The following is a 16,267-nucleotide window of genomic DNA, read 5'->3' on the forward strand; positions in this document are numbered from 1 at the left end:
CTTCAGAGTGATCCCCTTTTTATGGTTGGTTTGTTTTATTGAAGTATAGTTGATTTACAATATCATGTTAGTTTCAGGTGTACAGCACAGTGATTCAGTTATATATATATATATATATTTTTTATATATATATATATTTATATTCTTTTTCGGATTCCTTTCCCTTATAGGTTATTACCAAATATTGAGTGTAGTTCCTTGTGCTATACAGTAGGTCCTCGTTGGTCATCTATTTTATACATAGTAGTGTGTATATGTTAATCCCAAACTCCTAATTTATCCCTCCCCCTCCCACTTGCCTATTTTTATTTTTTATTTATTTATTTAGCCTATTTTTAAATTGGAACTGTAATTTGGTTTTAATTTTACCTGAGCATGAAAAGTGGACCTTCGATTGTGGTTGGTAAATGTGTTCTTTGTTTTAGTTTGTTTCTCGGTTTGTTGGGTCTTGTTTTGGCCGTAGGGCGGACAAAGGTATAAGAATGAGAAATACATCTTTTTAAATGACACTTTTTAAAAGGTAGAAAAAAACATTGTTGAGAGTTGTCATTTACTAAAAATAAGGAATCGTTAAATAAGCAGTTTCCAGAATTTGCCTAATAGGCTTTTCTACTGGAAGCAGCTGATAACAATCACATTTGGGGAATCTTTACTTGATGCGACTGCAAGCACTAAACAAAACCAAACTTGAGGGAAGTGTCTCGGCAACTCTTGAATGTCACTACCTTCATTTCTAAGCAGTGCTATGTTCGTCTGACACCTCACACTTTTTTATTTTTTGCTTGCGAATTCCTCACAACCACGGAATTGCCAGATAAATATATCACCAAGGAGAAAGTGTGTCCTCACAGAATGTTGTAAAATAAAAGAAAATGAAAGCATCAAGAGTAATTTCCCGTGAGCTCCCCGTGTGACACTGCCAGCCCCCTGGCACGGCCCACAGAAAGGACCTCATCTCCAGGGCCACCCTCGGCCCCCGGGAGCCATTTCACATGTGCCTGGGATCCAAACTAGAGTGTCGGCTTGACCCACGTTGGTGATTGTGACCTGCCTCTAATTCCTAGATCTAATTTTGGAATAGAAATCAGGCAGCGTATTTTTCCTTGTTTAAATTGGTTGTAGAAGATAATAACAAACACAGTAGAAGAAAAATCATTCACAATCCCTCTGCTCTAATAAATCAAGTCTTTTGTTTCTTTTCATGTCATTTTTAGCCCTTATAGATCTGTACCACTTCCTCAGTTTGTTGGTAATCAGACTATTTTATATGCTTGGCAGGGAGGTTAGAGGAGTGATTTCTAATCTTTTGAGACTGTGATAACACTCTTGACTTTGGCTAGTGTTCTCACAGACATGTGCCCTGAACTCCTCTCTTCTGTTAAAGACATAAGGAATAACATTTTTTGAAGTGTAATTTACATGCAATACATTGCACTCATTTTAAATACACAGTTCAACAAGTTTGACAGATACACCTCTAACCACCTCACAATCAAGATACAGAATGTTTCCCCCACCCTGAAATCTTCTTTGTGTCCTTTCTCAGATGGCCCCCAAGACCCCAGCCCCAGGCAACTGCTGATGAGATGTGCTTCCTTTCTCTGTAGACTAGTTCGCCTTTTCTAGAGTTTCTGTATGTGGAATTGTACAGTATGTGGACTTTAGTTTTTATTTGAGATATTGTAAGGTATTAAAAAAGTGCTACAAATTATTTATCTGGAATTTTTCCAAAATGCTTAATCTGCTATCCCAGTGTCCAATATTTGTTTTTCATTTTAAACAACTCTTTAGAGTACAAAGGATGAGGACTCCGCTTGACCTTTGTCTCTCTTCATAGTTTCCTATTAGTATCTTTAATATTTTGATTTATCTAAAAACTAGGGATACATTTTTATTAATTTAATTTGGGGAATACAAGAATGCCTAAAAACATCCCCTGTTTTATTGACTTTTCTGTATTTGTCCAGGTTTGGAGTCAGAATTGGCAGGGGGCGGTGAAAAGTCCTTTAAATTCTGTCCTGAAGATCCCTTTCTTCAGGATCTTAGTTCCCCCCAGGGATTGAACCCGGGCCCATGGCAGTGAAAGCGCCCCCAGGGTCCTAACCACTGGACCACCAGGCGATTCCCCCCTTTCCTTTTTTTGCTGGAAAAACAAGACCTATTCACACCCTTCAAGTTGGCAATAATGAAGAGACCTGACAACGCTGGGTGTTGTTGAGAGTCTGCAGCATCAGGGGCTCTTACACATTATCTAGTCAAGTTCAAGGTGCTCATTCCTATGACCCAACAAGCCTCCTTTCAGGGTAAGCCCTAAGAAACTTGCAGACAGGCACAGAGATGTGTGCGTGAGATTGGGCACATTGTCATCATCATCTGAACTAGCACATAACTGGAAACATTCTGAATGTTCATCAGCTGGCAAGTGAGCGATAAATTTTAGACCATCCATACGATGGAATTTTACAGAGTAGTTAACAGGAATCATGCACTAGAGTATGTGCTTCAACAAAGGTGACTCTCACTGACATAATGTGAGTGGAGAAGGCAAACTGTAATCCACATGCAAGTTGATATTTCTGTAAAGTTTTAAGCAATGTAAATGAATTCTGTATGTTGTTCAGTGATCCATATGTATGCAGTAATGTATAAAGACATAAGTGATGATACAGGCAGAAGTCAGGATAGTGGTTACCTCTGGAGGGTGTGGGTAGAGTGATGGGATAGGCTGGGAGGATGGGGAGAAACATACAAGGCTTCAGTGTCTAATGTTTGATTTCTTAAACAGAGATGCATACACAGGCATTCATTACATTATTACATAGGTATCATCTGTAGGAAGGAGAAAAAAATAGTGTTGTGTTATTTGGGGCAATTACTCTAGACCAGGGGTCAGCAGACTTTTTCTGAAAAGGGCCAGATGGTAATTATTTTAGGCTTTGCAGGCTGTGCTGTCTCTGAGGAGTTTCCACAGAGGAAAACAATTCAGCTCTGCCACTGTACCCTCAAAGCAGCCATAGACAGTGTGTAAACAAATGAGTGTGACTGTGGTCCAATAAAACTTTACTTACAAACAATAGGTGGGCCCAGTTTGGCCCGAGGGCCATGGTTTGCTGACCTCTGCTCTAGATCAGTGGTTCTTAAATTTTTTCCTCCTGGCTCCTTCCCCATCTTCCCAGTGATCCCTATCATGTTTTCATCCCTACTTGTTCATTACATTTCACCAAGAGACGCAGAATCCTGGAGGGACAGTATTCCAGGGAAGGTCCTGGATGGTGTGTGGTCATTTTCAATACATAAAACTGCAACTCTGACCTTTGTGACTGTCATCAAGCTAAATCATAACTGTATTTTTCTGGCCTTTCTTTTTCATTTCTTTGTTAACAAAACTTAAGTTTTCAGTCTTGAATTCTATGAAACAGCTTTTATGTGGGCATTTGCAAAATATTTTGGGAGGGGGTTGTAAGATTAACAGTGTACGTGGAAGAGAAAAAATGGTACCCGTAAGGTGATGGATTGGTTCATTAGCTTGACTGGGGGGATCCTTTCACAGTGGGTACAGATGGGTACACAATGGTACTAAAACATTACGTCGTCACCTTAATACATGCAATGTTTGTCGGTCATACCTCAGTAAAGCTGGGAGGGAAGACTGTATGTGGAAGGGAAGCAAAGCAGCCTCCCTGACAGGAGTGTGCTTTGTTCCCAGGACGATTACATGGAGGCCCTGGCCAGGCTCCACCTCACGGTGACCAGGGCCTACAAAGTGAACACCGACATCAACTTCGAGGTGTTTATTCACAAAGTGGATGGTCTGTCAGATGATCACAAAATTGAAACCCAGAGAGATATTCACCAGAGGGCAAATGATGACCTTGCAGATGCTGGATTAGAAAAAATTCACCTCAGGTGAGAACAGAAACCCATCAGGGATCATTGGGGTCCAGAGCCATCAGGAGTGGTTTGGCCCGGACTGTCATTTAGAGTCACAGAGCCCTGTGTACCCTGTTTTGTGCTGTAGACATTGGGGTAGTATTTGGGAAAAGCAAGCTTTGCATGTGCCAACTCTAATCTTTGGGAAAAGCGGTGGGGTTTTAAAAAAATTTTTTGGACCAAAGGTCAAAGCTAAGGTTCTTTCCCCCCTATGAAAAACACATAGGAGAAAACCCATGAACTGCATCCAGGAAGTTAATCGATGCTGAAGTTTACTGTTATAGATAGTATCTATAATCATAAGTAAAGGAGTCCTCTGAAAATAATTCAAATAGAAATATTCACAGAGGAAAGCCATGGCTCTAATTTTTGTGGGGTAGTATATATATGCATCATTCATTTTGCAAATTGGAAAAATGGAAAGATTAGGTGCTTCAGTATCAAGAACATAACTGTTATTAACATGAGAGGTGTGTATAAAGATGATCTGGTGTGGATTCTCTTGCAGAAGGTAAGGATGCTGATACAGGCATATACGGCTGCATTTTTAGTATATGTGCTGCCGAAGCAAGCACGTGGGCTGCATTTTTAATATAGTCCAGCCAGTCAGCAGATCAGAATGGGCACAGTTCTTGCTTTGGGGAGTTGGGCAGGAATGTCTTGTTGAGACATGTTCATTTTTTTACTGAGGTTGTTTTGAATTCTGAAGGGGGCTAGAATGTGTGTGTAGTAAATACAGAAGGCATGATTCTGGTGTTATGACATAGCCTGAACAGTCTATTCCTCAGTCACAGGTAAAAAGTGATGAAATATTGTTTCATCTTTCAGCTTTTATCTGACAAGCATATATGATCATTCAATATTTGAAGCTTTTAGCAAAGTGGTTCAGAAGCTGATTCCACAACTCCCCACCCTGGAGAATTTGCTAAACATCTTTATCTCAGTAAGTAAATAATACTGTCCTGTTAGAGTCATTTGCGGAATTTAAGAATAACATTGCAAGAGTGGAAATGATCTTATTTCCACTTGCTCTTACAGCACTTCAAGTTCACTGAAATATTATTTTTGAAGATTGCGCCTATGTACTGTTTTAGGGCCTTTAAAATGTAACTGCCAAAACGATTCCTGTACTTCACTTGTGTAATCGGAATGTTTATTCAAGTTGTAGGCGATCATTCAATGTTAATGGAATCCTACCAGAGTTTGGGAGCATAAAAGTTGGTTTTGGCTATAAGATATATACTGTTGAATTTTTTAAAATATGTTTAACACTGTGAATGATGTGCTGTCCGGCTGAGTCCTAAACACCACCACGTCAAGTCAAACGTCACAAAATAGAATTAAGGCAGACCTTTGGTTGCATTCGCATTGATTCTCAGTGCACAATTTTGAGTTTGTTTGTCTAGATTTTTTAAATCTATTTTTAAATTTAAAGTTTTTAAAATGCTTTTTTTTTTACTTGGCCTTTTTCCTAACTGCAGGTACATTTCTAAGAGTCAGGAAACACTACTTAATTTGTTTACCGAAAGTAAATAATTCGTGATAATTCCAGTTTTCATTTCTTGTGCAAATCCATTATAAAGAAGTTTATGACAATGAGGTTTAAATTGTAATAAAATGGAACAACCTAACTTTTTGCTGGTTCATATCTGAGACTGAGGATGGCATATCATTTTATGTAACCATGACATGCTCTGCAATCAGCTGTCCCTTTAAGGCCGCATCTCCTTTTCTGTTTCAGAATTCTGGAATTGAAAAGGCGTTTCTCTTTGATGTGGTCAGTAAGATTTACATTGCAACTGATAGTACCCCCGTGGATATGCAAACCTATGAGCTCTGCTGTGACATGATCGATGTGGTTATCGACATTTCTTGTATTTATGGGTAAGTAGAACATTCTGAAAGGCTACAATTGAGCCATACTTTTCTTTCATAACCTTTGAGAATTTTGCATTTACTTATTTGATCTTAATACTTTTGTTTGAAATGACTGAGATCTATAAATACACCATTTCGTATGTAATAATAATAACAAAACATTATTGAGTAAATGCCTGGCATTATGCTAATAATTTCATTGCCCACATTATTATCATTGAATTCTCCACTATTCCTCGAGGCAGGAATTACTATCACCATCTTATAGATGGGACATTGAGGTCCAGCGTGGTTAAGTTTCTAACCCCTGCTCACACTGTCAATAAGGGACAGAATTAGTATTGTATCTGAGCTCAAGTCTGATACGTTCTTCCTCTACTGAAAAATCTGTTGTCGTATCATAATGTATTTACTTGAGGGAGACCACTAGGATCCTTGGATTCTACATAAATATCTCATGTTTACCACAGTTTTATTATTTTCTTCATTACATGAAATAACTGCTGAGTTGTTTGTTTTTCCAATATAGTTTTGATTGTCTTCTTTGGTGGATAGCAGAGAATTATTAAAGTAAGCAAACAACATTACCTGCTTATTATTATTATCTTATATTCTTATAAAACAGAACTTCTTGTACATTTAAAATAATATAAAATAAACAGGCGTGGGGAAAATTGATTCTGTTACCAGACATAGAAATAATTCCACATAATTGTGAATTTGCTGAATTCAGGGTGTTTTAGAGTGAGTGGGTGTGACCTTGTATGTCTATCTTATTAAGGCATCGCGTTGTTGCTGCCTTGTATTCATATTGAATCTCACATCCTCACACACCCATTGATGAGATAAAGCTTTCCTTCATCTTCCTCTTTACTCACTGGCTGTGACTCGCTTTACACAGCCTCCTCTGCCAGCTTCTGGGCGAGCCTCAGTCTTACTATTTCTCTCTTCCATTCAGTTTAGACTCTTTCTGTTAACTGTTATACACACATGAACACCCACAGTCCCTTCCCTTATGAAACAGGGAAAGTGATTCTTACCTCACAGGACTGTAGTGAGGATGCAATATCATTAGGCTTCCCCTGGTGGACCCTGGATAAATGTAGCTGCCATTATAATTATTATTAATTATTGTTATTATTACTAAACACTGCCACCGGCTTTAGAAATAGACCTTATTTTCGACGATCGCTGCCCTGCAGTATTCTCTTGTTTTTAAACTCTAAGTGGATGACCTTGAAATAGTCATGGAAGCTGAAACTACCCTGATTACAGTCTAGATGGCTGTCGTAATCAAATACAATGAACAACACAATTAATCTGGCACATGTTTAATGATATGCATAATCATTATTTTGCTATATGGTAATTAGACATAAGTGGTAAGTTGTTCATATAAATGATGTTAATCACAGTTACTTTTATCCAGCTAAAACAAACACGGGGAGGGAGGGGTTGGGCGGAGGAGGGAGCAGGGCCTTGCTGGTAGATTGCTTTTCTGTTGCCGAGTGCAGTGTTCCTGGGAGCCCGCCCGGTTCAGTAAGAACCGGTCTGGGTATGGGTCACAAATGGGGCGTGAGTTCTGGGGTTTCTTGAGACTGTTTGCTGGAGCAGCCATGAGCCAGCCCACGTGGCCTGCAGGGGGTGGCTGGTGATGCATGCCCCAGCCCGGGAAGCAGGCAGCCCTGTAATTGGAGACCTTAGAAGCAGGTGACCTGGTCTGCTCAAGAATCTCAGCTGGGATTCTGAAAACGTATACACAGTTTCAGATGAGGGAAAAGGTACAAGACGTGCTCCTTTGCCTATAAAGAAAGGATACATAACTGATTACATCCGTGGCTTCAGAGGGCTCAATCTGGATCATTAAGGCCATATTAATAATGATAATAGCAGTTAGCATTTATTGTGCGTTTTATATGCTCTCAGCACTATGCTTAGCACTATATATGTATTATTTCATTGCATTAGGAAACTTTGAGGTAATTATTGTTCATGTACAGTTGAGGAAATTGAGGCTCAAAGAAGTTACTCAATTTGCCCGAACTTATACGATAAATAAGAGAGCTGGGATTCAAACCCAAGTCATTTGTGTTTGCAGGCCACACCTTTTCGTAAATAGACCAATTTATTTATTTAACTTTTTATTTTGAAAAAATTTCAAATCTATAGAAAATGTGCAAGAATAGTACAGTGAACTCCTATGTACCCTTCACTGGGATTCACCAATTTTTATCAGTTTGCCATATTTGCTCTTTCTTTCTTTTTCTAATACAGTTGACCCTCCATGTGGGTTCCATATCTGCAGATTCAACCAACCAGCAGATTGAAAATATTCAGAAAAAAAAATACCAGAAAATGCCAAAAAGCAAAACTTGAATGGGCTGCATGCTGGCAACTATTTACATAGCATTTACATTGTATTAGGCATTATAAGTAATCTAAGGATACTTAAAAGTGTATGGGAGGGAATTAATTGATATTTGTAGGACATTCCATCCAAGAACAACAGAATACACTTTCTTCTCAAGTGCTTATGGAACATTCTCCAGGATAGATCATATCTTGGGTCACAAATCAAGTCTTGGTAAATTTAAGAAAATTGAAATTGTATCACATATCTCTTCCAACCACAAAGCTGAGAATAGATATCAATTACAGGAAAAAATCTGTAAAAAATACAAACACATGGAGGTTAAACAATACACTACTTAATAACCAAGAGATCACTGAAGAAATCAAAGAGGAAATCAAAAAATACCTAGAAACAAATGACAATGAAAACATGATGACCCAAAACCTATGGGATGCAGCAAAAGGAGTTGTAAGAGGGAGGTTTATAGCAGTACAATCCTACCTCAAGAAACACGGAACATCTCAAATAAACAACCTAACCTTACACCTAAAGCAAGTAGAAAATGAGAAAAAAAGCCCCCAATGTTAGCAGAAGGAAAGAAATCAAAGATCAGATAAGAAATAAATGAAAAAGAAATGAAGGAAACGATAGCAAAGATCAATAAAACTAAAAGCTGGTTCTTTGAGAAGATAAACAAAATTGATAAACCATTATCCAGACTCATCAAGAAAAAAAAGGGAGAAGACTCAAATCAATAGAATTAGAAATGAAAAAGGAGAAATAACAACTGACATTGCAGAAATACAAAGGATCATGAGAGATTGCTACAAGCAACTCTATGCCAATAAAATGGACAACCTGGAAGAAATGGACAAATTCTTAGAAAAGCACAATCTTCTGAGACTGAACCAAGAAGAAATAGAAAATATAAACAGACCAATCACAAACACTGAAATTGAGACTGTGATTAAAAATCTTCCAACAAACAAAGGCCCAGGACCAGATGGCTTCACAGGCAAATTCTATCAAACATTTAGAGAAGAGCTAACACCTATCCTTCTCAAACTCTTCCAAAATATAGCACAGGGAGGAACACTCCCAAACTCATTCTACGAGGCCACCATCACCCTGATACCAAAACCAGACAAATATGTCACAAAGCAAGAAAACTACAGGCCAATATCACTGATGAACATAGATGCAAAAACACTCAACAAAATACTAGCAAACAGAATCCAACAGCACATTAAAAGGATCATACATCATGATCAAGTGGGGTTTATCCCAGGAAAGCAAGGATTCTTCAATATACGCAAATTAATCAATGTGATAAACCATATTAACAAATTGAAGGAGAAAAACCATATGATCATCTCAATAGATGCAGAAAAAGCTTTCAACAAAATTCAACACCCATTTATGATAAAAACTCTCCAGAAAGTAGGCATAGAGGGAACTTACTCAACATAATAAAGGCCATATATGACAAACCCACAGCCAACATCGTTCTCAATGGTGAAAAACTGAAACCATTTCCTCTAAGATCAGGAACAAGACAAGGTTGCCCACTCTCACTATTATTCAACATAGTTTTGGAAGTTTTAGCCGCAGTAATCAGAGAAGAAAAAAAAAATAAAAGGAATCCAAATTGGAAAAGAAGAAGTAAAGCTGTCACTGTTTGCAGATGACCTGATACTATACATAAAGAATCCTAAAGATGCTACCGGAAAACTACTAGAGCTAATCAATGAATTTGGTAAAGTTTCAGAATACAAAATTAATGCACAGATATCTCTGGCATTCCTATACACTAATGGTGAAAAATCTGAAAGAGAAATTAAGGAAACGCTCCCATTTACCATTGCAACAAAAAGAATAAAATATCTAGGAATAAGCCTACCTAAGGAGACAAAAGACCTGTATGCCGAAAACTATAAGACACTGATGAAAGAAATTAAAGATGATACAAACAGATGGAGAGATATACCATGTTCTTGGACTGGAAGAATCAACAGTGTGAAAATCACTATACTACGCAAAGCAATCTACAGATTCCATGCAACCCCTATCAAACTATCAATGGCATTTTTCACAGAACTAGAACAAGAAATTTCACAATTTGTATGGAAACACAAAAGACCCCGAATAGCCAAAGCAATCTTGAGAAAGAAAAACAGAGCTGGAGGAATCAGGCTCCCTGACTTCAGACTATACTACAAAGCTACAGTAACCAAGACAGTATGGTACTGGCACAAAAACAGAAATATAGATCAATGGGACGGGATAGAAAGCCCAGAGATAAACCCACACACATATGGTCATTTTATTTTTGATAAAGGATGCAAGAATATACAATGGAGAAAAGACAGCCTCTTCAATAAGTGGTGCTGGGGAAACTGGACAGCTACATGTAAAAGAATGAAATTAGAATGCTCCCTAACACCATACACAAAAATTAACTCAAAATGGATTAAAGACCTAAATGTAAGACCAGACACTATTAAACTCTTAGGGGAAAATATAGGCAGAACACTCTATGACATAAATCACAGCAGGATCCTTTTTGACCCACCTCCTAGAGAAATGGAAATAAAAACAAGAATAAACAAATGGGACCTAATGAAACTTAAAAGCTTTTGCACAGCAAAGGAAACCATAAACAAGACGAAAAGACAACCCTCAGAATGGGAGAAAATATTTGCAAATGAAGCAACTGACAAAGGCTTAATCTCTAAAATTTACAAGCAGCTCATGCAGCTCAATAACAAAAAAAGAAACAACCCAATCCAAAAATGGGCAGAAAGGGCTTCCCTGGTGGCGCAGTGGTTGAGAGTCCGCCTGCCGATGCAGGGGACACGGGTTCGTGCCCCGGTCCGGGAAGATCCCACATGCCGCGGAGCGGCTGGGCCCGTGAGCCATGGCTGCTGAGCCTGCGCATCCAGAGCCTGTGCTCTGCAACGGGAGAGGCCACAACAGTGAGAGGCCCGCGTACCGAAAAAAAAAAAAAAAAAAGCAAAAATGGGCAGAAGACCTAAATAGACATTTCTCCAAAGAAGATATACAGATGGCCAACGAACACATGAAAGGATGCTCAACATCACTCATCACTAGAGAAATGCAAGTCAATACTACAATGAGGTATCACTTCACACCTGTCAGAATGGCCATCATCAAAAAATCTACGAACAATAAATGCTGGAGAGGGTGTGGAGAAAAGGGAATCCTCTAGCACTGTTGGTGGGAATGTAAATTGATACAGCCACTATGGAGAACAGTATGGAGGTTCCTTAAAAAACTAAAGATAGAACTATCATACGACCCAGCAATGCCACTACTGGGCATATACCATGAGAAAACCATAATTTAAAAAGAGTCATGTACCACAATGTTCATTGCAGCTCTACTTATAATAGCCAGGACATGGAAGCAACCTAAATGTGCATTGACAGATGAATGGATAAAGAAGATGTGGCACATATATACAATGGAATATTAGCCAGCTATAAAAAGAAACGAAATTGAGTTGTTTGTAGTGAGGTGGATGGACCTAGAGACTGTCATACAGAGTGAAGTAAGTCAGAAAGAGAAAAATAAATGCCGTATGCTAACACGTATATATGGAATCTAAAAAAAAAAAAAAAAGGTTCTGAAGAACCTAGGGGCAAGACAGGAATAAAGACGCAGATGTAGAGAATGGACTTGAGGACACAGGGAGGGGGAAGGGTAAAGTGGGACGAGGTGAGAGAGTGGCATGGACATATATACACTACCAAATGTAAAATAGATAGCTAGTGGGAAGCAGCCGCATAGCACAGGGAGATTAGCTCTGTGCTTTGTGACCACCTAGAGGGGTGGGATAGGGAGGGTGGGGGGGAAATGCAAGAGGGAGGAGATATGGGTGTATATGTGTAGCTGATTCACTTTGTTATAAAGCAGAAACTAGCACACCATTGTAGAGCAATTATACTCCAATAAAGATGTTAAAAAAAAAGAAGTATATGGAAGGATGTGTGTAGGTTATATGTGAACACTGTGTCTTTTTTTTTTTTTTTTTTTTTGCGGGACGCGGGCCTCTCACTGTTGTGGCCTCTCCCGTTGCGGAGCACAGGCTCCGGCCATGGCTCACGGGCCCAGCCGCTCCGCGGCATGTGGGATCTTCCCGGACCGGGGCACAAACCTGTGTTCCCTGCATCGGCAGGCGGACTCTCAACCACTGCGCCACCAGGGAAGCCCATACTGTGTCGTTTTATATAAGAGACTTGAGCATCTGCAGATTTTGGTATCTGCTGGGGGAAATCCTGGAACCAAGCACCCCCCCCGCCCCCATAGTGAGGGATGACTGAACGTGTTTGTTTTTGCTGAACTAATTGGGAGGAATTTGTAACATGATTCTATAGGAATCGTGTCCTATAACAAGGATATTTTCTTGTAGGATCACAGTTTTAACTTTCACATTAAACTTATTTAACATGTCTGCATTACTCTTATTTAATATGGAGTCCATTTTCAAATTTTACCAAAGGTCCCAGTTCTATGTTTCATAGCAGTTTTTTGCTGGATCCAGGATCTAGCCCAGCATTTTGCTGCCGTTTCTCTTCAGGCTGCTTTATTTTGGATCAGTTCTTCACCCCTACTTGGTCTTTCATCAGGCTGTGCTTTGGGCAGCCTGGTTATTCTGTCACGAGAGAAAACTGGAAGCCCTTGTGGGCCACGGAGGGGAGAAGAACTAACCTCCATCCCTCACCTGTGTTCCTCAGGTGCCTGGAGAGTTGCCCAGCTGACACACCACACTCAGTGTGTCAGTAGGAAAGTGACTGTCATACGCTGTGTACATTCTTGTGATGGGGGTTTCTGAGATCTTTAGCCGAAAGGCACTGTAAGTGTAAACTCCCTGTCATTATGATTATCGTTCTCTTTGTGAAAGCTGGTCTCCGTCGCTGGGTTACAAACTGAAGTTCTTTCTCAATGGTCAAATATGTTTTGGTTTCTGTCCCCATTTAGTCTCAAAGAAGATGGAGCAGGAACCCCTTATGACAAGGAATCAACAGCCATTATAAAGCTGAATAACACAACAGTTCTTTATTTGAAAGAGGTGACCAAGTTCCTGGCTCTCGTGTGCTTTGTCAGAGAGGAAAGCTTTGAAAGAAAAGGTAATTTTTTGTGTGATTTAAATGAAGCATTTCCATTCAGACGTTGAATGCAGGTGGACAGCAGTGTGCCTTGGGAAGCTTCCAGACTTTAGTCACAGGGCCCTTTGGCTCCTCCCGACATCCTGGGGTTTTGGGATCCGTGAACCAGCCTGCCCTCTAGTGATGCAGCTGCCGTGAGGTGGTAGTGGAACCACACCATCCTCCCAGGGAGGGGCTTGAGCTTTTCTGGGAGCAGAGCCAGCTGGGGCGTTGTTGCCAGGCTGTAGATCTCTTACCCCGGGGAGGTCCCCTAGCCTACAGGGGGTGCCAAGGCCTCCCTCTTGGTCTACACCCCTAGAAGGTATTAGGGACCTTGTGACCACTTGTCCTCCCCGTGTAAAGGATGCAACTCATACAACATTAAAGCTAGATGTTATTTAACTTCTGTTCAGCCCTTGTCCATTCTTTAGTCCTAAAACACAGGGACAGCATCGTGATTTCAAAACAGGGAGATATGAATATATTTAATAACGTCACCAAATATCTTTTTAGGACCAAATTTAGTTTTATTTGGAAACAAAAGCAATTAACCCTCATAAAGATACTCATATTCCCCCGCCCTGCCGGGCACCACTATGTAAACTGGGAAATACCAGTTTACTGATGTAGCTAGGGATTCTTGCTAGTGATTAGGGGATGATTTACCCTAAATTCCCAACAAAGTGGCAATAGTAACATTTTCTGAAATAGCCTTTCTTCTTATATGCAATACATGTTCATTATAAAAATACTTTGAAAACTTAGGAAAGTATAAAAAAGTCAGTTTCACCATCTAGAGCTAAACTCCGTGTTAAATTTCTGGGATTTTTTTTCTCCTTCCTTTTCTCCCTCCCTCCCTCCCTTCATCCCTTCTTTCCTTCCTTTCTTCCAACAAAAGTGATGCCATATTGCCTATATAATTTTCTATCCTGTTGTTTTCACTTATTGATATCATTAAAATCTTCTTAATTCATTGAGCCTGAAAACATGATTTAGATATTTATTTATTTATTTGCGGTACGCGGGCCTCTCACCGTTGTGGCCTCTCCCGTTGCGGAGCACAGGCTCCGGACGCGCAGGTTCAGCGGCCATGGCTCACGGGCCCAGCCGCTCCGCGGCACGCGGGATCCTCCCGGACCGGGGCACGAACCCGTGTCCCCTGCATCGGCAGGCGGACTCTCAACCACTGCGCCACCAGGGAAGCCCATGATTTAGATTTTTATTACTTCTTTTTGTTACAGAGTAATAGATTCATTTAGAAAATTTAGATATAATAAATAAGCAAAAAAAAAATTATTGATAAGCTTCTCACTCACATAATCACTCTTGATATTTTCTGTATAACTTTCCAGTTTTTTCATAGATATCTCTATATATGGTATTATATAATAAATACTACTTTATAACCTTCACTTAAATTATTACAGACATCTTTCCAATTCATTAAATCTTTTTTTAACCACATCATTTTAATGATTAGTTTCTTCTATTGTTAGAAATGTGTGTTGTTTCTAGATTTTGATGTTATAAATAATCCATAATGACCTTCTTTCCACTAAATATTTGTGTACATCTTTGGTTATTTCCTCAGGAAATACTTCAACAAATGGAATTACTTAGATCAATACATTTTGGTAGCTTCTAATGCATATTACCAAAATGTCCTTCAGAAAGTTTTTACAGGTTTATGCTACTAAGGGAATATGAGTGTGTCCATTTGCTTTATTCTCATTAATATTGGGTATTAGCATTAAACACTGATAATTGAAAACAAATTTACATTTTTTCTGCTTCTTAGTGAAGTTGTGTATTTTTTCATGTATTTACTATTACCAGCCAAATTGCCTGTTATGTCCTTGGCCCTCAAAACTTTTAATTAAATGGTGGTAATCTTTTACTTTTTATTTTCATCTTGCTGAAACTAAGAACAGATTATATAATGGATTCATGGAATTTTGAAGATAGACAGGACCATCCTGTGTTTCACTCTCTCAGTTACTGATGATTTTACCCAGACCCAGGAAATAGAAGTGACTTTCTCCTATGGTCATACCACCAGTGTATAGCAGTCTGGGCTAAAGATTTCTAGGCTTCTCCCTGTATGGAATCAGTTCTGTGTATTGTGTTTTAAACCATTATACATATATTCCCTTGGTTAAAGATATTTCCAGAATTTATATTTGGTGATTAATATTTTGTGTTGATTTTGGAAACTAAGGAAAGTAAAAGTAATGCAAATAGTACAACTATAGACCCCAAACCATCTAGGGTGATGACAGGTCCTAAAATTTAGGTTACAATAACATCAACCTTGAGAGCTTGTTTATTTTGAACTGATTTTAGACTTAATAGAAAAGTTGCAAAAATAGTACGTAGTTTATATATACTCATCCAGCTTCCCGAAATGTTAACATGTTACATACTGTAGTACAGTAATCAAAGCTAGGGAATTAACATCAGTATAATACTATCAATATTAATAAAACTTACAGACCTTATTCAAATTTCACCAGTTTTTCCAAAAATACCTTTTTTTTCTGTTCCAGGAACCCAAATTGATTTAGTTATTACTTCTCCTAGTCTCCTCCAATCTGTGATGGTCTTTCATGACCCTGACACTTTTGAAGAGTACTCATCAACTATTTTGTACAACGTTCCTCAAATTGGGTTTGTCTGATATTTTCGCACAAGTGGAATGAGATTATGCAATTTGGCCAGAATACCACACAGAAATGATATTGTGTCCTTGGGGTATCATATGTTTATGACGTTAGTTTGGCTTATTACTGGCGATGCTGACCTTGATTTAGTTAAGATAGCGTCTACCAGGTCTTTCCCCTGGAGAGTTCCTACTTTTCACTTTGTAGTGAATAAATACTTTCAAACTATGCAAGTCCTCTTTCTCCTCACACTTTGCCCACTAATTTTAATGTCCATC

The 16,267-nt window shown here is 39.0% G+C and overlaps 1 protein-coding gene across 2 annotated transcripts in view; it reads left to right on the plus strand.

The window, feature by feature from the left end:
- The window catches only part of RRAGD (Ras related GTP binding D), a 38,564-nt gene that overhangs the window by 15,953 nt on the left and 6,344 nt on the right, over window positions 1-16,267 (plus strand). For both annotated transcript variants that reach the window (XM_067702582.1, XM_067702583.1), the window contains exons 3-6: window positions 3,707-3,906; window positions 4,759-4,873; window positions 5,672-5,814; window positions 13,163-13,311. In XM_067702582.1, coding sequence (XP_067558683.1) covers window positions 3,707-3,906; window positions 4,759-4,873; window positions 5,672-5,814; window positions 13,163-13,311 — 607 coding nt within the window. The remainder of the gene's footprint in view (window positions 1-3,706; window positions 3,907-4,758; window positions 4,874-5,671; window positions 5,815-13,162; window positions 13,312-16,267) is intronic.

The sequence above is a fragment of the Pseudorca crassidens genome, chromosome 13 (genome assembly GCF_039906515.1).
Source record: "Pseudorca crassidens isolate mPseCra1 chromosome 13, mPseCra1.hap1, whole genome shotgun sequence".
In the NCBI taxonomy this organism is placed as follows: Eukaryota; Metazoa; Chordata; class Mammalia; order Artiodactyla; family Delphinidae; genus Pseudorca; species Pseudorca crassidens.